General features: G+C 37.0%; 1 protein-coding gene and 1 long non-coding RNA gene across 2 annotated transcripts in view; one reads left to right on the top strand and one right to left on the bottom strand.

The window, feature by feature from the left end:
• The window catches only part of dnaaf9 (dynein axonemal assembly factor 9), a 43,993-nt gene extending 23,757 nt beyond the window's left edge, over window positions 1–20,236 (bottom strand). Inside the window, exons 1-24 of the mRNA NM_001145562.1 lie at window positions 20,095–20,236; window positions 15,936–16,015; window positions 15,684–15,809; window positions 15,436–15,560; window positions 13,987–14,083; window positions 13,799–13,905; window positions 13,550–13,627; window positions 13,348–13,449; window positions 10,649–10,704; window positions 10,412–10,547; window positions 10,215–10,296; window positions 10,083–10,119; window positions 9,918–10,002; window positions 8,867–8,943; window positions 5,497–5,541; window positions 5,358–5,403; window positions 5,170–5,278; window positions 3,125–3,195; window positions 2,889–2,939; window positions 2,728–2,818; window positions 2,544–2,647; window positions 1,190–1,336; window positions 1,019–1,104; window positions 785–883 (exon numbers count right to left, since the gene is read on the bottom strand). Coding sequence (NP_001139034.1) covers window positions 785–883; window positions 1,019–1,104; window positions 1,190–1,336; window positions 2,544–2,647; window positions 2,728–2,818; window positions 2,889–2,939; window positions 3,125–3,195; window positions 5,170–5,278; window positions 5,358–5,403; window positions 5,497–5,541; window positions 8,867–8,943; window positions 9,918–10,002; window positions 10,083–10,119; window positions 10,215–10,296; window positions 10,412–10,547; window positions 10,649–10,704; window positions 13,348–13,449; window positions 13,550–13,627; window positions 13,799–13,905; window positions 13,987–14,083; window positions 15,436–15,560; window positions 15,684–15,809; window positions 15,936–16,015; window positions 20,095–20,171 — 2,114 coding nt within the window. The 5' untranslated portion in view covers window positions 20,172–20,236. The remainder of the gene's footprint in view (window positions 1–784; window positions 884–1,018; window positions 1,105–1,189; window positions 1,337–2,543; window positions 2,648–2,727; window positions 2,819–2,888; window positions 2,940–3,124; window positions 3,196–5,169; window positions 5,279–5,357; window positions 5,404–5,496; window positions 5,542–8,866; window positions 8,944–9,917; window positions 10,003–10,082; window positions 10,120–10,214; window positions 10,297–10,411; window positions 10,548–10,648; window positions 10,705–13,347; window positions 13,450–13,549; window positions 13,628–13,798; window positions 13,906–13,986; window positions 14,084–15,435; window positions 15,561–15,683; window positions 15,810–15,935; window positions 16,016–20,094) is intronic.
• On the top strand, window positions 19,770–22,181 carry LOC141377154 (uncharacterized). Its single transcript, XR_012389213.1, has 3 exons — window positions 19,770–20,540; window positions 20,618–20,717; window positions 21,818–22,181. It is a non-coding gene; the product is annotated as an uncharacterized lncRNA (long non-coding RNA).
• Window positions 22,182–22,235: the final 54 nt, after the last annotated feature.

Raw genomic sequence — 22,235 nt, 5'->3', positions numbered from 1 at the left:
GACGTTTTGCATGAATTGCTCGAGTTAGATAATCTGAACTTTAGCGGACGCGTTAACCAATCAGGAGCTTTCACTTGTAGGGGAGTGATTATGATGTAGTGCATGTTGTTCCCCAGGGTAAAATCATCTTGCTGACACCGGACAACAGTTTATCAAACTTGGCTCAACTCAGTTGGAAAGCTTCCATCATCCAGGTGTAGTTTCTGGAGGAGTTTATGAACTCAGAGAGCTCGTTGCACCTCTGAATGGATCTAGTGAACTCAGGCACGGCTCCAAATGAATCGACGCTGTTTATCATTCTTCCTAAAGCAGAGTCACAGGGCAGACAGAAGCTCTGCCCATTATGTGAATCCGCATCTATTATGAAGTTAAATTGACGTGCGAATGAAGTGAGTACACTCAAAATGTTTGCGTCTTATTACGCGCAAATAGCGCAATTTATCTGCACATGCTGCATTTGGTGTGAACAATGCAATAAAAAAAAACAAAAGCCATTGGCAGCGTCATACAACCCCGTAACGTTCGTTTTAAAGATTTAAATTGCGCTCTTCAGAAATGTATACGGGGGTACATTATCACAGTGAGTATGTGTTTATTTTTAATGTGATATCTCAAAATTCAAATTAAACATATGAGGATGGACACCCAGTAATCTCCAAAAAATCACAATGTCATCTGTCAAAGCCATTGAAAGTTTAGATTAACAAAAGAAATTCTTTATCATCGCCTTTCTGCCACATCACCCCTTGTCAGGACAGGTTGTATGAGTGTATATTAGTGTTACCTGTCCTGCTCTGGCAGCTGTGGATAAGCAGTCCTCAGAACAACTCTGTGGTTTGCCGGTACTGCATGTGTCTCATGAAGCTTCAACAGCCTGAAATACCTAAAGGAAACGCGTCATCAGAAACCATCATGTGCTATTTCATGATACCTCTGGGCCCAAGCGCAGAATAATATCTTAACAAATCAGGCCCTGTGCTGTTAGGCTGAACTGATGCAGAATGAAGTGTTAACTCACATGCTTTTGTGCTCAGGGCTCAGCTGATCGTTGAGGACGTGCTGCACTCGCAGACCAGACTCTGACTTACGCCAAGCAGGCAGGACCTGCAAATCATATCACAAGCCATTTACAACCAAACACTAAACGGGTCGACAGAAACCTAAATGTTCCACCTGAATATGCATGTACCTGTGAATAAAAGCTTTTGTAGCTCTTGGTTCTGGGAAGCAGAGCCACGGCCAGGGAGAAATCACTGCTGTGTAATGGGAACGGAAGGTGTGGAAGCAGAGAAGTCTGATACTCTATGAACAGCATTGAAATATCAGACAGAGAGGCCTGTAAAAACAATATGGTTGACATTTAGCCAATGCAAACTCATTACTGATAATATGTAAACTGCTGTTAAAAAGTTTGAATTTATTTGATCAATAATACAATTATATTGTGATACATTTTTAGTTTTAAATCCAAAAGTTTCATCAAGTCAAATTTGAGCCTTGAAAACCTTTTTAAGAACATTATGAACGAAATTTTAGACTTACAAAGGGCTAAACACTAAGGAGTTTTTCTAATGCTTCTCACAAAAAAAGTTTTTTATTAGCCACATATTTTAATGTTGCACTTAATTTTGTTACTTTTTTAACATAATATTTCTTAAAAAATAGACAAGTTTAAAATTGTTGAAAGTGTATGTATTATGGAGATAATTACATGAATCATCAAAAATATATATTTGTAAGCTTTTGATCGACATTGATTAAGTATAAATCCTATTCAACCCCTAAGTTTCAGTCTGCCTGCCTTCTGTAAGTATTTTTTGTATAAATGGAAGATAATGTAATGTGATTTGTTGCTCTGTTTTTATCATGAGGAATTGTGTAATTGTTTTTCTTTTCCTGATTAGGAAATTTAACATTTGGAGAAACTGATGTAAAAATGTCTAACAGCTGTTGTGAATTGTATCTGTGTACAATAAAAAAAACTTAAATATATATTCATAAAATAGTTAAGATGTATTGTAGGTGATTGGCCCGATCAGATAGCTTTACTTGGACAGAGGAAAATTAGACCTATTTAAATTATTTAAGACCTACAAAACAATATTTCAGTGATTTTAAGACTTTTTAAGGCCTAAAATTGTGTTTTTGAAATGTAAGACATTTTAAGACCCTCATGGCACCCAGTAAATGTTTTCTGTTTTAAAACATAAAAAAAAAAATAATAATTATGTTTGGGTGTAAATCTGAATTTTCTGTTTTAATATAAAAAATCTAAAATCATTCTAATATGATGATGATGATGATGATGATTTTTGGTCCACATGAAACATTCCTAATAAATAAACTTTAAATAAATGCATTGTTTTTGTTTTGTGTGTGTGGAAACAGTTTAAACAGTTTCAGGATGCTTTGATTTATTTGCAATAGAAATATTTTGTAACAATAACATTCTCTTATATCAGTTTAATCCATCAGTGGTTAATAATATTTATTTTAAAAAAGAAATCTTTCTAAACCAAAATATAACTGAAAGCACTGCTCACCCCATCATACAGTTTAATGCTATTGATGTGACTCATAGACAGAGTTATTGAGCCATGATGTGGATGCACAAACAAGATTCCCTCCGAGAAAAATACCAACTTCCCTAAAGAACAATACAAATCATTAAAACCAGTAAATAAATGCTAGTTGAAGCCATGTCCTTCAATAGAAGTAAAATCTGACCTTCCTCAGGTGTGGACAGCAGGCTGTTGGAGAACATGTAGGCAGAGTCTCTCACTGTTATAGGAATGCCCAAACACGTACTGTCCTCTGCCTGACATGCATATAAAAGAGTTAGTTAAGCAGGAGGAACGACTGTAAATGATGTCATTGTTAAACGTCACCTTCAGCAGATGTTGAGCCTGTTCCGACATTCTCACTTCAGCTTCATCTACCTATATAACACAAAATAAATCAAATCACTCAAAAAACTAAAAAAATCAGGTCTAAACAATGTTGTGGCTAAAATGCCTTTCTCTGATATCTTATTTTTTTGTCAAATTCTTTGGCTTAATTCCCAACTAGAAATGCACAATTGTGTACATTATGTGCAGAGAAAGAAACAACAAGTGCACTATACCAGCCAGGACACATAGCGAGGAATTGAGGAGGTGAGCACAGTGAAACAGCTGTCAGAAGAAAGAGCGCCATCTGCAGAAGAAAACAAGCCTTACAGTCTCACATGTTCAGTGTTTTTCAGTAATTTAAGGAGTTTTCCAAATAACGAAAATAATCTGTTCATTTACTCACTATCAGGCCATCAAAGATGTAGGCGACTTTATTCTTCAGTAAAACATTTAAGAGATTTTTAGTTGAAACCATAGTGAATGGCTACTAACAATTTGAGTGTCCATATACAGGCAAAACTAAATTTGTACCCAAGGCTCCTGATGATGTCTTGTGAACCATTCATTCATTTATTCATTTTCTTTTCTGCTCAGTCCCTTTATTACTCTGGGGTTCCCACAACGGAATGAACCGCCAACTTATCCACCGTATGATTTTCGCAGTGGATGCCCTCGAGAATCACCTATACACTCCCATTCACACACATACACTACGGACAATTTAGCCTACCCAATTCTCCTATAGCACATGCCTTTGGACTTGTGGGGAAAACCGGAGCACCCGGAGGAAACCCACAAGAACACGGGGAGAACATGCAAACTCCACACAAAAAATGCCAACTCAAACCAGGCGACATTCTTGCTTGCTGTGAGGCGACAGCGCTACCCACTGCTCCACCAGGCTGCCAGTCTTATGAACCAAATAAAAGCAAATTATTAAGACAATATTACCTTTAATCCACAGCCTTTTGAGTTAATTGTTACTTAATTGTAGTTTAATGTACTTTCAGTTTTGTTGAAATAAAACCCAAATATCTATAATACCCTGACTTTTCCAAGATATTTGTATATTTCTAATAATGTTATAATATTAAAATGACAAAACACAAAGCTTTTAATTAAGTGCCTCTGATGCTTAGCAACTTCCTACTGACATAAACTTCTGAAACAAAACTTTAGATATGTCTTTCAAAACAGCATATGGGCGTTGCACACCAGATGCATCACTTGGTGCCCAGCTAGAACTGAGGACATCGAATGTGTATTACTTCCAAATGTTATATGTGCGTCACATACGGTGTGCTACCTGCTGTATTCAGTGCTGCGAAAAAAGTATTTTCCCCAGCAAAGTCTAATAGTACACATTAATAGGCTGTATTACCAAACATATTGTATTTTTAAGGTAATCACTTCATTAAATATGACAACATACGTTCTAAGTTTTCTTTTAATATCTCAATAGAAAGATATTAAAGAAGCAGAGGCGCAGTAGAGCTGTCGCCTCACAGCAAGAGCGTCGCTGGGTTACTGGTTCAAGCCTTGGTTCAATTGGCATTTCTGTGTGGAGTTAGCATGTTCTCCCTGCGTTCGCGTGGGTTGCCTCCAGATGCTCCGTTTTCCCCCACAGTCCAAAGACATGCGGTACAGGTGAATTGGGTAGGCTAAATTTTCTGTTGTGTATGAGTGTGTTTATGTGTGTGTTTGTGTGTGTGAATGTGTGTGTGTAGGGATGGGTTGTGGCTGAAAGGGCATTCGCTGCGTAAAAACTTGCTGGATAAGTTGGCGGTTCATTCCGCTGTGGCAACCCCGGATTAATATAGGGACTAAGCCCACAAGAAAATGAATGAATGAATGACGCCTTGAACAGTCAGAATGACTACAATTCCAACAAACGCTACAATTCCGGTAGTTCCAGTGTTAATGTATCATCAGGAGCCTTGGTTAATAATTTGATGTTGCCTCTATGCTTATTAATTTATTTATTGACTCTCAAAGTGCCATCATGTCTTAGAAATGTAAACCTTCAGCATCTGTTTGTCTTGCTTAGCGCTGTATGGAGAACAATCTAAAGACAGTGCCCGCAGAGCAGTACATCCAGCGTGCCACTCACTTTTGACTTGCATTTGATGAACCACCAAAAACTACGGCTTCAGCTAAAAATATTGTATAATGTTTTACTGGAGAAAAAAACTCTGACATTTTAACATCTTGAATGGCCTGAGGATTATTAAAGTAACAGCCATTTGAATAAAAAATATATATTTTATGTTATTTTTACCTCTCTGCTGAATGTAAACACTGGACTCTAGAAAGGATTCAGAGAAAACTACTGATCCTAGGTTTCCTCCACACTGGAGATCTGGGATATCGTACACCATCATGGACGCCTGTGAAGGAGTCAGACATTTATTGGAAGTTGCTATACAGTTAAAAAGCAGCAGCTGGGCAGGAAAGATGTATACTCACTGTTTTTACCAGAAAGTGGCTGTCCTCATCACTAAGGGGAACGATTCTGCGTAAGGAAATTGTGAAAAAATGAAATAAAGCAATTAAAAGATAATGAAAAACGTGCAATGAAGTTGCATGTTAGTGTAGAGAAACTCACGACCCCTTGTTGTTGACAGCCTGTATGCTGAACACAGCTTTGGACCTAAAATAAACAAACAAAATAGACTCTCAATTAACAACGCAAACAGGAAATGTTTGATCCAATGAGACATATAATAGGACATATGATATTTCTTCCAAAAACAAATATCGTGCAGCCAAGGCCAACAAGGAGTCTACATGCTCAGAATCTAAAAAAAATAATGGAAATGTATTTGGTAAAGCCGTTATAATCTGTAAGATGTGGTTCAAGCGCGTCAGAAATACGGAAAAAAAAACGTTCTCCTAGTTCATGTGTCTGCCATCAGAAACACAGTGTGTGTGTTCTCAGCCTGTCAGCTGTTACCTCAGCAGCTCTTCAACACACACACACACATACACACACACACACTAGGGTTGGGCATCTAAGCTATAATGCCGATCCGATACGCATCTCGATACAAAGAATACGATCCGATATATTAGCGATACATTTGTGACATATTGCGATGCAACACGATACGATTCACACCCATATCACGATACGATGCGATATTTCAGCACTAACTAATTAGATCAAGTTTATGAGATGATGTGAAAGAGGATGCTGTGCCATTGAATGAGTTTGATTATTTATAAACCAAGCAAAACCAAGACTTTTTTTTTTTACAAACTGGCTCTTCTCTCAGAGCCAGAGTGTCAGTTTACAGTAGAGGGCCATTTTAGAACATATAGCACATATTATTTAAGTATTTTCAAGATAAACAGAATGTATAAGTGCAATATATATTAGAAAAATATGTATATATTTGCACTCTTTCAACATAAATAAATTTAGCATTGCACAACAAGAATTGTGATTTAACTTTTCAACTATGAAAACAAGTTTTACAAAGATATATTTTGCCACTGATTATTCAAAACTTAAAGTTGTGAACTAGCAGTGTTATGCTGCTTTGAAACATCACTGTCACTGTAAACAACAGGCTAAAAAAAAAAAAATCAAACCAGCAATCTTCTTGCTGTGAGGTGGTCAAACTACCCACTGTGCCACCGTGACACCCAATTATTTTTATCATTATTATTATTAATATTATTATTATTATAATTAAATAAAAATTAACAGGAGGAGGTGTTTAAAACCTTCGTTCTCCGTGACACTAGGCTGAATATCTTTGCAGATGAACAATGCAATAGCATTCGTTATTGGCGTAGAGCGAGCAGAACTGTTGCGCATGGAAAAAAAACTTGCAATGCTGTTCTCACCACTTTTGGAGCTGGTTGAAGCAGTGCGAAAGCCGGGGATGCAGAAACACTGGAAGATGCTTTCACAACAACACCGTGGCGCCGCTTCAAGTGAGATTTCAGATTAGTCATACTGCCCGCGTATTTTACAGATGCGCGGCACATTTTGCAAATTGCATCTGTCCTGTCATGTCGTCCATCCTTAAATCCATAATGTTGCCTGCCATACTTTAGATTTAAAACTCAGTGGGGAATAAAATGTTTGTTTTTCTTCTCGCGCTTTCTGAGGGCGCTCCACTAGCTTCATCCGCACACTTGATACACTGAGTTGTAGTGTGTGCACATCCGCAAATCCGTTGCTAAGGCTTACTTTATGTAGGTCGATTAAATTATGCGCCAAAAACAGGTTGACAACACTTGTTAATAAATAAAAAATACATTCTATATTAAAAATATAAGCTGTATCTCGGAAAAATCGATGCATCTCGCAAAAACCGATGCATCTCGATTTGCTTCCAAAATTTCATTCATCCTCTGCTGCTCAACCGATGCACTCGCATCGTGCACGCGCATGACCGCGTATCGATACATATCGGTTAATCTTCCCATCCCTAACACACACACACACACACACACACACACACAGACAGACAAAAAATACTTCACTGCATTATAGAGCAAACCAGATTACTGGCATGAAACTTAACAGGTATTTAAGGGTGCTTTCACACCTGTGAATCGATTCAGTTGTTCCGAAACAGAGATAACAATTGTTACATTGTTGCTCTTTGCTCTTGGAGCGGTTCGCTTTCACACTGCAAAGTTTCTAATCGGACCAAAAGAGCTAAAACAAGTCACGTGCGAGTAAACTCTCCTCACATTAGTCAGAGTGTCAGGGTTTATTTTGCAGCGTCCCGTTAAGCTGTCAGGAGAGGTGGTGGTTTGGTTGGGATTGACAGGGTGAGCGCGCGCGACGTGTCTGAGGAGAGACGGATGAGAAGGGGTGGAGGGAGAAGGGAGGGAGGGGTTAGAAGGGTGCGCGACGATGCCTATTTGAGGACCGGAGGGAGACGCGAGATTACCGGGAGATCATCACTCGTTTGCGGGCATCAGGAGACTCGCGAAACTTCCCGCCCTACTCATAATTCTCTCTTCATATAGCCGTAAGCCTATTACATATCTATAAAACACTGTGATATAACCGTGCTCGGATCGGATCGCTTTCTCACTGCAATCGATCCGCTCCAGGGTTCGTTTCAATCGAGCCGAGACCACCTCACTCAAGCGATCTCAAAGCGATTACTTTGGCGCGGAACAGAGCGCGATTGCCCTGTTCACATATGCCAATCGAACCGCGCTAACTGGGCAAACGAGATACGTTCCGAAACAAAAGTGTAGGTGTGAAAGCACCCTAAGTCATGCAATTTACAAAGTCTGTTATTAATACTCCGCTGGCTGATTAGCTGTTCACTCTAGTCGCGAGCCGTTTATGTTTCATTTCGTGTGTTGTTTTTACCATGGTTTGTGTTTTTCTGTCATTTCGAAATGACTATAGCCTATATTTTCACTTTGTCACAGTTATTAAATCAGTGTATCAGTGCGACAGTCCAGGCTATGTGTGTGTGTCAAACATTTTGATGATTGGGTTGTTTGGGTTAATTATATATTTGACAGAAAGAGAAACTGTTGACTTTAGCGATGACGAGGCTTCATTTAAACGGCCGAAAATGCCATATGACAACGTGGGAAAAATGCCTCACAGCAGCTGTTTTCCATCCCATTAGATCGCATTTCTTTAAATCCAAGAGATGGTGCTGATGGACAACAGGATTAGTTCAAAGATGATAAAAGCAGGTAAAATAGATTAAAACTTTGGTTTCAAAGCTGTCCAAATGTGACTGTTTTCCCGCATCAGCTGCTGACCGGAAGTTCTTAGCATTCTTCTTGCGCATACATGCAAAGCATAATGGGTAATTTTGCGCTCCAAAAAAAAGGTCTTTAAGAAAACAATAATACCATCTCTATATCATCCCATCTTTGCTAAATCAGAAAGTGCAAGATTTCTGCAGATTTTTTCTGGGCCAGTTTAAAGCTACAGTATATCCACTTTTGTGTGTGTCTGTGTGTTTGTGTTTGCTGCATACCTGAGAGCACCCTTATACTGAATCAACCCAAAGCTTTCCAAGGCCAGCTGAAACGTTTGATCTGCTACATCCTTTGCCTTGAAAACAATAATATCCACATTTACTAAAACGATAACCTGAGCAGAGCTTTTTCTAAGCCCATAATGATGTCATCATAAAATTACTGTGACACAGCCAGGGCCATTAAAAGAGAAAAAAAAGGTCACTGGTGAATGTAAGAAACTATTTTTTCCACCAGCTGGTTTGTAATAAACAGTGTTAACAATCCATGAGAGCACAATATGCTTAAGATGGTTATCAAATGCCAAAGACTGCATTGTAATAGCATAATAAATATGTATCCAATGTGCTAGATAAAAGTCTTCAGTGTCTCTGAGTGGTTTGGTTCTCAGTAAATGATTAACAAATGAATACTAAAATGCAACAATGGTAAAAAGGTTTTATGTATGTTTGGCTAAAAGATAAGCTCTAAGAATTATTGTTGCAAAGCTAAGATCAATTTTTTTATCATAATTATTGGATTATTGGGGGGATTTTTTAAACTATAATTTCATTGCTTTGATATAAAGTAATAGAAACAATGAACAAAATAATAATGATTTTCTACATTCAAACTAATATCACTTTAAAATATAATATTAAAATTGCAATTAGATAAATGAGACGAGATGTTTTCGGTCAGAAATATAGTTACTGTCCATTGGAGGAATGTTAAGTACCATTTACAAATATGTAAAAATTTAAATCATAACAACAACTATATTAATATCCACATGAATGAATAAAAAATACTTTGTTCATTCTGATATCATGCTGGTCTCTTTTACATTAATGACAAATTTTTGTGATTGCACCTTTAATATTGTTTTTTACTTAAAAGTAATGGTTATCAGAACAGCTATTGTTCTTGTTCCGATCAAGCCTTATTGAAGACTATGATATTAAGGAATTTGTTCACTCACATTCAGACATTTTCCAGTTGTTGTTTTTTGTATTTTACCTGTCAAAACATTATAATTAAAAGGGACCCTTTAGTTAAAAAAAAACTTACCTTGCTTGCACTAGAGTTGATGGAAAAACATTTGATTCCTGCTAGTACAGACTGAATTGCCGCTGAGTAGATATGTGAAAGCACCCTATAACAGAAAAGATCTTACTTTACAACAAATCAAGTTAAAAGAACATATGACGATCAAAGCATGACTGGAGAGCTCACTGGAGATCTGTCCTCCTCTGCTGAGTGTTGTTATTTCCTGCCAGATTTAAAATGAGACAAATTAACTTACTGTAGTGAACAGTAAAAACGAGAATGATTTTACAATAAAGATATTTCCAGAAGTACACTTACCCAAGTATGGGACATGTGTGTTTCCAAAAAAATAGGTTCGAGCACAGGCCAGTGGCCCTTTAGGAGCCACACACTGAAGCAGCTGCAAGTGATAGAAAACACAGGTCAAATTGTAGCATGCAAGGACATCAAGGAAGGAAAGGAATTCATACAAGCAGAAGTCTGATTCACAATTCCACAGTGTGGCGCTCTCTCACCATGTGTTTGGCAACACCCCCGCTGGGCCCAGTGTTGCGGACCTGATGGCCTTCAGAGGGGAAGGTGAAACAATAGCTTTCCAAATCTTCCTTAGTGGAGTGACTTCCAAACAAGACAAATGGCTGCCTGCTTTTACTGGAGAGCAAAAAATGTCAAATTCATTATATGCCTGACAAAGAGAAATAATTCCTCCAGAACGTCAAAGAAATAAGAACTACTTTTTCATATGGAGATACCTCTTGTCTGTAATATTGCTGGAAATAAGACCATGCGAATAATATGTTCTGAAAGGCTGAAAGACACAGAAAATAAGATTAAGCATCACACACTGAACCATATCCTTTTTACCATTTTTACAGCAACTGTTACAGCCAGCATTACATGGCAATCATATAGAAAAAAGAAACATGTAGGAGGCAGCTTGAATTCATTTGAAACATGAAATATGTATATGTATTAAGAAATGTATTCATGTGCTGCCTAGCCCTCTTTTCCATTCTGAAACTAGACACAAATCCTTGTACTGTAATATTCAGGATAAAGCCAAATTGTTAGTCTCACATAGCCACATCTATATAGATCATACAGTCTTAAGGCCTGTGCACACTAAGACGTTTTTTGCTCGTGTTTTCTGTCGACGTTTAACACCTCGTGACTAAATAAAGGGCGTCAATGTAATCGTGCACACCAACGTGCAAAACGCCAGACGTAAAATTTTTAAAGAAACGCCCCATACTCGTTTTTTTGTTTTGACGCACTGCGTTAAAACCTTCTCCTCCAATCAGATTGGCACTTTTGTTTACATGCACGGAGCTGCTGAAGTTACAGTAAACAGCACTTGGAGGCGCTCAAGCCCAAAACTGTCAATGCAAGCGTACATTGAAGAAGATGCTTAGAGGCGATATGAACGTGGAGCTGCTTATTGCTCTGGTGAACAATAATCATTTCCTCATCACTATAGCTGAAGCTAACATCCATGCTTGTTCGAGTCACCAGTAACTTAAACAAGCGTGTCAACTTCCCCTCTTTCTCTTCTTCTTTGTTATAAGCGGGGTGTCAAAAGCTTAAAGTTGTGTAGCGGCATCTAACATCAAGGAGTGATTTTGCATACTCTTCTGCTTGACGCCAGTGAAAATCGCTTGGGTTTGAATCCGGAAAAACGTCTCGTAAAACGCTGACGATAAACGCAAACGAAAATGTCAGGGTGTGTATGAGCCTTTAGATGCTTCATCATTATCATAACAAATATAATTTTACACCAAGAAATTTGTCACCGAGAAAAGTCAATTGTAAAGCTTGTGCAAACACATCCACATTCCTACGATTAGATGCTTTCTTAGCTGCTGTTTTCTTACCACTGTCACTTTTTTGCATGTACATTTACGTTGTCATTTAGCAGATGATTTTATCCAAAGCGACTTACAATTGAGGAGACAGTCAGTGATTCAACACGAATAGGCAATACATACCAGAAGTGCTAGTTATACAAAGAAACATGCTTGTGCTCAGGGAATTTAGTGCTAGAGAAAGTGCTTTTTTATTTTTATTTTAGAGAGATGAAGAAAGAGAGAAAATGCTTCTACAGGTGGTTTTGGTTTTATTCATTGATTTTATTCACTGGGGTAAAGGTGCTCTCTATGTATTTGGTCACTGAGAGTAAATGAATGCAAAGATTACAGAATACAAAAGACATGTCATCACTCGTATTTGTCAATACAGCGAATGAAGCTACAGGAGCCAATCGTCGATCGCTAAATGGTGAATAAAGCCCACTTTCTAGTACAGGACCCATTCAGCGATCGATATAGAATGACGATTCTCCGGGGGAGGGGCTCGGACCAGACATGGGTTTCTGCAGATTTTGTGTGATACGAACATTTAGAAATGAAACTTAATTGACAGTTGTTGTTTTATTTTATTAGTAATTCGAAATATGAAATTTAGTCGTAAGCTTGGAACGTAGTTTTGGAGAATTTTATGTTTCCCCATTCAAACAGAATGCCTGAGCATACTGCCTAAGAGGCGTTTCAAAGATGGCTGCTGAGTGAAATTACTTGCTTTAAAGGGACTTTGATAAATGCTGTCAGCAGCAAAGCTGGCATTAAGCTTGGTGCGATAGTTGGTTTGCCAGCATTAAGCCTCAGCACCGGTTCTTTCACTTGTCACACCCAACTGTCATTAATTAGAAAGTGAAAGTAATTAAATAGCGCACAAGAATTATGCACTCACATGTTGTTAGCGTCTCTTTTACATCACATGTTCACGAATGCGAGCACAAACAATTGCCAATGGTTTCTAAATTTAACATATATCCCCTTAAAATGGAACCTCATCTGCAGTAATTAGGGTATATGCACTCAGTAATTCAGTAATTGAGCTCAAGCTCCAGTGAATATGTTTTCATGCCATTTCAAAATTGCCACATTTAAGATCTGATTTCTTTAAGAATTAATGAAAGTTCTTCATTGAACTGATTGATACACTAATATAAAGTGGGTCCCACCCAGACAAGAAGCACTGCATTAAATTCTATTTTTGCCATGTCTTTAAAATATGAAAACTTATTTTACCATAGTATTTTCAATAGTGTTTCTGCATTCGCCTGCTGCTTATTTTACACTTAAAAAAAACTAAATGAATGCGTACGTCTATTAGGTTTCTATATTTTAATTATATTAAACATCGATGCTGTTAAAAAACATTTAAAAATGAAAAAAGTCACATTAACCTTTCACCAGAAATGAATTGGTCGCTAAAAAAACACTAGCTGCGCATAGAGCCCATAAGGAAGACCTGTAATGTCTAAATCGCTTTTTGACTACTGGTTGATATTTTCCAGTCTAGGTGACATCATCTGATTGTAAATAATCCAACTTTAATTTATATATTTTTTTTAATGCAAAAAATGAGGTAGGGATAGTATTGCAATCAGTACCTCTGCAACTTGGGCCTCTGACAGCTCCTGCATGGACAGAGCACTTTCAATTTCCATACTGGAGAACAAACAGCTCCATTGTCTTTCAAACAACTGAAGGTCCTGTGAGAGAATATCACACCCACTCTTGTATAAGAAAGACATGTGTGCATGGGCATGTGAAAGGTAAACAATCAAGCTTCAGTGTAAGCCAGTTCTTTACCTCATTGAGAAGGCAGTCCAGAGACACAGGGTCCAATCTGCTGTAGACTTGCCAGAGTCTCTGACTTACATCTTTGAGCTATGAGAGGCAAGAAACAAACAACTTTGGTAAAGGACACAATAACTCCAGCTGTGTTAGTGCATTTACTCTAGTATAAATCATATTATGTAACGTACAGCTATCATATAATGCATTTATGTCCCACAAATTATGTATACTGTAGGTAAAAGCCGCAGAGCAGCACAAAACCTTATATTTCATGGTGAAAAACAGTCCAGCTCCAATTCCTTCCAAGGCAAATGCCTGAATGATGGGCCATTTCTCCAACATGAACATATCGAACTTCTGAACGTGTCCTATTAAAATATCAAAACATAAACACGATTGACAGATGAACAAGGTTTCACAATACCTTCATCAGTGTATCACACGCTTACCATGAGAACTGTAGGGGATTCCAATACAATGGCAATCTTGAACCATGGACACAAAACTGGAGATCTTAAATTCCTCTGCAACCTCTTCATCCTCGTACTAAAAATAAGTGGAAAATAAAAAACAGAACATTTGAGATGAAGGTACAGTGTTAATAGTCATTAGTCAGTGTTCGATTAGTGTTTCTTTGGTTAAATAATTTAGTGTAATGTTTAAAATGTAATACTCAATAACACAAACACTTGAATTAATGATTTAACAATTGTTTTGTTCCATGCAAGCAATCTCTAACAAATCTTAAGCTTAATATTTTACTTTTGTATATATATTTTTTTATTATTTTACTGAGATGATGTGCTTAATATTTTTTTGACAAATACGCAAAACTGTACAATCTGCTATTGTAAATATTTATGATAATTCAAACATATTTGAGGCTGTCTGATTCATTGTAAATGTTATTCTGTCTTTTATTACAATGCTTAATGTGAACTGAACTATTAGTAGAAAATACAGAACAATAGTTGAAATAAAGGAACAGAGCATGGATGAATAGAAGTGCTTGAAAGTCACTTTGTTTTAGTGTTTATACCTATTTATAGTATTTATAGTGTTTATATTTTTAGTTAATTCAAAACACAATGAAATAATTGATTGAACACCGTTATATGTAATCTTCAGCAAATGAATGTATTAAAATAAATTAATACACAATTAATATTTTATTTTACCTTTTACTATTTGTATTATTTTAATTAGATTACATGATTAATTACCAGCTGAAGTATCACATTACCAAATAGTATCGCAATACTGTTCATTATAACTAATTCATAACTCAGCAAATTGTCAGAAATACTATATTTTGTTTTAATACTTACATTTAAATAATTTCCTTATCATTGAAAAAAAGTATTACCGTACTGTATTGTACTTACATTCTGTTTAATTTGTACTTGTGACTCTTTTGTTGTTATTGCAATAATAATAGTACAATAAATAAATAAATATTTGATATTGCCATATGATCTACAGCAAACTACAACCCAACCACAGTTTACTTTACATTTTTTACTTTTCTTTTTTTTTAATATTTCTTAAATGATGTTTAACAGAGCAATGGAATTTACACAGTATGTCTGATAATATTTTTTCTTCTGGTGAAATTCTTATTTGTTTCATTTCAGCAAGAATAAAAGCAGTTTTTAATTTTTTTAACATTTCAATGACAAAATTATAAGCCCCTTTAAGCTATATTTTTTCGATAGTCTACAGAACAAACCATTGTTATACAATAAATTCAATAATTACCCTAAACTGCCAATTCTATCTGTTATTAGCATGAAGCTGGTTTAGAAACGCTTATTTGAAACATGCTATATAAAGAAAGATTAATTAAAACAGTTGTATTATATTGATGTTTACTGCATATCTTGTTATTATATCATTACCTCTGTTTCAGTCAGACAATGAAGTTGTAAATTCCTCCAGTGAGATACATAGGGAAGCAGGTACCCATAATTCACTGGGTTGCAGTACAAATGCACACACTCTGCCTTAATAAGGATGATCACATCTACAAATAAGCAAACAACAATTCTAATTTATGCATAACAAATTACTTTCAAGTAAAACTCCCTGAAATGAAACAGCCTTTTAACACAGTACATAATTATGAAAAGTTGTGAATTTGTCGTACCATCCAGTACTTCCTCAGGGAAATCCTCTGGAATCTGCTCCATGTCAAAATGGTTGTGGTTGTACAAACCGCAGAAAAGGTAGCTGGCCAGCTCACTGCAGCCTTCATTGTAGCGGCTGTCAATACCTGAAAAATCAAACAGAGTATATTACTTACAGGTGTACCACTGGAGTAAACTATTTCCGCCTGTGTCTTTGGAGTAAAAGATCATATGAGCGAAAGAGCACAGATTATACTGATTAATTCACTTACCCAGGGAGCAAAGGATGCCATCTGGAGCTGTATTGACATCATCCCTTAGAAGAGCCTGGACCTGTCGTAAGCGGGAGCAGCTGCAAGAACAGCATTGCATTCAAGTATATTCACTGCACAATGTTTCAGGAAATAACAAAACTCTATATAGTAAACAATGTAGTCCGGCATTATTTGAAACAGGAAAGGAAAAACTCACTATAGGGCTCATGCAGAGAAACGATTCATAAAAATGAAAATGCTGTCCATGTTTACTTTACTTGTCTCTCCAAACGATACACAGGCAGTTTTCCCACAAGGACTTTTCATAGTGACCACTCACCAGGGGCTTTTATGATCCAAAAAGGATTCATAATAAATGCATATAATCAATTCATTCATTTTCTTTTCGGCTTAGTTCCTTTATTAATATGGGGTCACCACAGCGGAATGAACCGCCAACTTAATAAAGCATATTTTTTACGCAGCGGATGCTCTTCCAGCTGCAATCCATCACTGGGAAACATCCATACACACTCAATTACACACATACACTACAATTTAGCTTACCCAAATCACCTGTACCACATGTCTTCGGACCTGTGGGGGAAACCGGAGCACCTGAAGGAAACCCACGCGAACATGGGGAGATCCACACAGAAATGCCAACTGACCCACCTGAGGCTCGATCTCGCGAACTTCTTGCTGTGAGACGACAGCACTACCTACTGTGCCACAGCATCAATATACTCAATTAAGGCAACATTAACATGTGTGTACTGTTCAAATTGACTACACTTTTGTTATGTTTGTGGAGGTTTTTACCCTATTGACTTCCATTATAACGGTGTATTTTGATTGCAAAGCCATGACACCAAATAATCATGCATTCTTTTTTCCATTGGAAAGAGGCCAAATTGTAATTTCTATTGTCGATCAACAGTTAACACCATTAAACCCTTTAGACACGCCTGTACAAAAAAGTTTCCATTTTTTATATGGCGTTCTATGGAGTAGAACAACGAATTTAATATACACTTAGTATGTTTACCATGTTTTGAGAGCTGGGGTGGTTATTTTTTAGTTTCTCAAACATATCAAGGTAAGCATGCAAAGATCTTTCTCACACTCTCGCAGACACTCTATAGAAGGCAGACACTAAGCATTTTTTGCCCTGCAACCAATGACCAACAGTAACAATTACAAATGTTAACTCTTCCCATCAGAAAAAACTTGAATGCATGATTATATGGCGTCATGGCTTTGCAATCAAAAAAATGTAATTACAATTGAAGTCAATGGGGCAAAAACAGCAACAAACATAACGAAAGGGGAGTAAAGTTGTCCAGAGTATATTGTTGAATTTCTAAAAATTTTCTAAGGATTTTTTCTAAATGTCAAAATATCCGTGTCAAAAAAAATGTCACCAAAAATGATCCAATTTGCTAAAAAACAGGAAAAGTTGTCTTAAGAGTGGATGAAAACATCCCAATAGCCCACAAGGGTTAATGTAATTTTGAAAGATCAAAAAATGCTATGCGATATATCTGTTTGAGGACAAACATTAAGCATAAATAGCATTTACATTCTAGAAGGTATAAAAATTATTAATTTTCTAATAAACACAGTGATGGCCCCTTTACAAAACACTGATTTATGAAGATTTTATACACCTGCAAATCTGAAATATGTGGTAAATGTCTAATAATATAATAGTTTATCCTTAGTTCAAACTAAAAGGGATAGTTAAACCAAAAATTAAAATCTGCTCACCATTTACTCTCTGAGAATGTTGGTAACCTGTAGCCACCGAAATGTATAGTATATATTGCTTCCATAGAAAGATTTATATACTATGAAGGTCATTTATCAGCCTTATTCAATATACATTCTTTTTTTTTTAAACAGAAGAAAAAAACACAACTAAGACTTGGAACATTGAGGGATGAGTAAATAATTTATTTTCTAGGTTGATAATCTATCTAGTTCATTTAAAAACAACTTAGAAACAAACCTAATATTGCACAACAAAAACAAAAAACAAAAAAGACGAAGAAAAAGTTTTTGTGATGGAACACCTGTAACAAATTAATAATCCTGTATTGACTGCAAAGGGACAGCACGGGGATGCAGTGGGTAGCACAATCGCCTCACAGCAAGAAGGTTGCTGGTTCGAGCCTCGGCTGGGTCAGTTGACATTTCTGTGTGGAGTTTGCATTTTATTTATGTTCACATGGGTTTTCTTTGGGTGCTTCGGTCTCCTCCACAAGTCCAAAGACATGCACTATAGGTGAATTGGGTAATATACATTGTTCATAGAGTATGTGTGTGCATGAGCGTGCATGGATGTTTTCCAGTGATGGGTTGCAGCTGGAAGGGCATCTGCTGCATAAAACATATGCTGGTTAAGTTGGCATTTTGTTCTGCTGTGGCGACCACAAATTAATAAAGGCACTATGTCAAAAAGAAAATGAATGAATGAATGAATGAATGAATGAATGAATGAATGAACTGCAAAGTTCTAAGTGCATTCTCTCTTGTTTATGGTCACATCTTGTGACATCAGGTCCAGTTTTGGGTTTGTATAGATGTCTAGCATGTTAAGTTGAAAAACTCTTTTCAGAACATTTGATCTGCTTGTTTGGTGTGTCCTAAGATGTAGATGCCAGTGCAGCGTTGGGGATATACAACAGGGTGATGTCAAAAACAGGTGCCTTGTACTATGAATCCAGATTAGCAGCTAGCCTTTTAAGTTTGAATTTAGTTTAAAACAATTCTGGATTTTAGATATCATGAACATAGCTCAGCTGCTCTATAATACCATGGGAATGAAGAATGATTAAAGTTGAGCTGCCTTCATATTAACCTAAAACCCAAGATTGGTGCAAACTAAACTTAACTGGCTAGCCAGCTAATCCAGCTTCATGGTAATGGATCCAGGACCTCCTTAAATAACGATTATTTGTCATCAAATGAACCTTTTTATTATGACTGCATTTTTATTTTGGGGTGAACTAACCTCTAGAGATAGTTTGGTGATGTCATACTGTTGAACCTTAGATTTGAAACATTAATGTTGATGGTTCACTGCTAAAGAGTGCTGAGCTGAAAAATTCACGATGGCTTTAGCAGATGCCATAAAAGAAGGTTCATTTTTAACTCTCCGAATTATTAACCTGTTAACTCAGAATTCATTTATGTCTAAAGCCTTTTTATGATACAAAAATTAGAATGTGAGTTTGTTGTTATGAACAGAAAACATTTAATAGATTGCAGAGTATATTTAAAAAAATACACTCTAATAATAATAATAATAATAATAACAACTGCAAAAGTGAATGGTCACTATATACCGTAGTTATGTGGAAACACAGATGCTTTTATTCTCTCTCTGTTTCACGCACAAATACAAGTTTGGATATTATAATAACAATAATAATGTGAGAAATGTCATATTTGAGTGAAACACTTTTCAAGTATCAAGTTTGAGGTAAGATGGCCATTTTGTGTGAGTTGAGAAACATGATGCCCACCCCCAAATCCACCATATTTATCTTTCTTCATCTTGTCTTTGTAGATATTACAATGTTATATTATCAAGCAAAGCGTAACGTTGTACACTAACGTTAACGTACATATTTTACAATGCCAAGAAACGGCTATTTATTCTGTATTTAAACACTATACGTACAAGAAATGTGGATTTACGGTATAACGTTAGACATTTTGCGGCTAAAAATGGGATGACCGACTGAAAATTGAAAATAATCTATTTCACGAATAATAATCAAACCAAAAGAAAGGCCATGTCTTAACGCTCATGTTTGACCAAACCGTAGGCGAGCGGATGTTTACAGTCTTTCAGCGCTGTCACCATCTTGGAAACGGGAGAAGTGTCTCACGGGATCCCAAATCAAGCGAGAATAATGCATTCACGCTTAGGGGTGGGCGGGGGCGCGTGACAATTAGCTTAACGACAATGATCTGGCAACTAATTCCTTATTTTTTTCGAATTACTGGTAATGTCAGCATCAAATTATATTGAAGCATCTTATTTCGACTTTGTACAGAGGATGCGCGCGCGGACGGTTGGCCCGTAAGCCTAAGCAGTCATTTCTGCTCTGTCTAAATGCGAAATATTGTGCCTACAACCGAAAATAAACTACAAAATAATAATTACCTTACGGCAGCGGTCATTATAGAAGATTTGTTTTTCCTTATAGCAGCCATGTTCGTTGTTTGGTATTTAGAAAGCATTTGGATATCTGTCACTATTTCTATTGCTGTTAGTCTCCATAGTAGGCAGTAGACTCACTGTAGGAGAACAACAGAGTACAGCGCATAGGAACCGAGCATACCATTTCTTCAAGGAGGGGGGAGCATCGTCATTTTTAATGTTGCACAGTGTGACCAAGATAAACAGTATGCCATCCCGTGACGTTAACATCAATAATGTTTAAAATAATTTTATATCGGGTTATTGTAAAAGTTGTTTTTGAACGCATTTAATTTCAATCTCAAAACAACCGAATGGCACTTGCCTCCTCCACCGCTGAGAAAGGAAGAAATAATACCAGTCTCATGCAATCCTAGAGCAATTCTCCATTGAATTATTTACATTTCTTGGTATACAGCGTATACATATTCTATTTATATCATTCTATTAGATTCAACAAATTAACAACTATTTTATTCAAGCACAGTACAGAGGACAATAGCACATTCTTATGCGACGTACAGTACAGTAATGGAAGCTGCAACAGATGACTTGAATGTCAACATGGATCGAAGAAAAAAAAATTGGTAAATTCTGTATATTAGTTCCGGTCAGAATAATCATATTTTCTGTCAGACAGATCATGTCTAGACCTGTTGTTTTTCAATTATTTAGGAATGAATTTTGTGCTGCATATAATTAATTTACAATCAACATTTTCAATTATTCATTCATTCATTTGCTTAGTCCCTTTTTTATTCAGGGTTCTCCACAGTGGAATGAACCTCCAACTTGTTATCCAGCATATGCTTTACACAGCGGATGCCATTCCAGCCACAACCCATACACTACGTTCAGTCAATTTAGCTTATTCAATTCACAGTGCATATCTTTTGACTGTTTGGGAAACCGGAGCACCCGGAGGAAACCCATGCGAATACAGGGAGAATATGCAAACTCCACACAGAAATGCTAACTGACCCAGCCGGGACTCGAACCAGCAACCTTCTTGCTGTGAGGCGATCATGCTACCCATTGCGCCACCACAATTTCAGTTAATTTGCCTAAACATTAATTTTGCTTATGTCTATCTGCAGTTCATGAAGTGTTTTGTTTTCATACGTATATATTTTTTTAATCAGCCAATCATATAAATATATTTATGTAAATGCAGGATAAGGAATTTACATAAAAAGTGTATATTTGGAGGCGACGCAGTGGTGCAGTAGGTAGTGCTGTCGCCTCACGGCAAGAAGGTCACTGGGTTGCTGTTTCGAGCCTCGGCGGGGTCAATTCAGTTGGTGTTTCTGTGTTGAGTTTGCATGTTCTCCCTGCGTTCGCGTGGGTTTCTCCAGGTGCTCCGGTTTCCCCCACAGTCCAAAGACATTCGGTACAGGTGAATTGGGTAGGCTAAATTGTCCGTAGTGTATGAGTGTATGTGTGTGGATGTTTCCTAGAGATGGATTGCAGCTAGAAGGGCATCCGCTGCATAAAAACGTGCTGGATAAGTTGGCGGTTCATTCCGCTGTGGCGACCCTGGATTAATAAAGGGACTAAGTCAAAAAGAAAGTGAATGAATGTGTGAACAACACAATGGAAATGTAGAACAGTACATTTCTTTAAAGCTAATGCACATTGAAAACATGTTCATTCATTTTCTTTTTGGCTTTGTCCCTTTATTATTCAGGGGTCGCCAAAGTGGAATGAACCACCAACCTCTCCAGCATTGGTTTAACGCAGCAGATGCCCTTCCAGCCACAACTTGACACTTAGAAACAACTATACACACTCTTTCAATTTACCTATAGCACACGTCTTTGGACTGTGGGTGAAACTGGAGCACCTGTAAGAAACCCAAACATACATGTAGAGAATATGCAAACTCCGCACAGAAATACCAACTGACCCAGCCAGGGCTCGAACCAGTGACCGTCTTGCTGTGAGGCAATTGTGCTTCCCACTGTGGCACTGTGACAACCCCAACCCTAGTGGTTGATTGCTTGTGTAATATTGATAATTTAATAATAATAAAAACACTGCTCTGTATAGCCATTGTGTTGTATTTTTAATATATGTCCTGTTTTGGATTTTTATGTCCTATGTTT

The sequence above is a fragment of the Danio rerio genome, chromosome 13 (assembly GCF_049306965.1).
Source record: "Danio rerio strain Tuebingen ecotype United States chromosome 13, GRCz12tu, whole genome shotgun sequence".
In the NCBI taxonomy this organism is placed as follows: domain Eukaryota; kingdom Metazoa; phylum Chordata; class Actinopteri; order Cypriniformes; family Danionidae; genus Danio; species Danio rerio.
The sequence above is the reverse complement of the archived record's forward strand: the minus strand, read 5'-3'. Positions and strand labels throughout refer to the sequence as shown.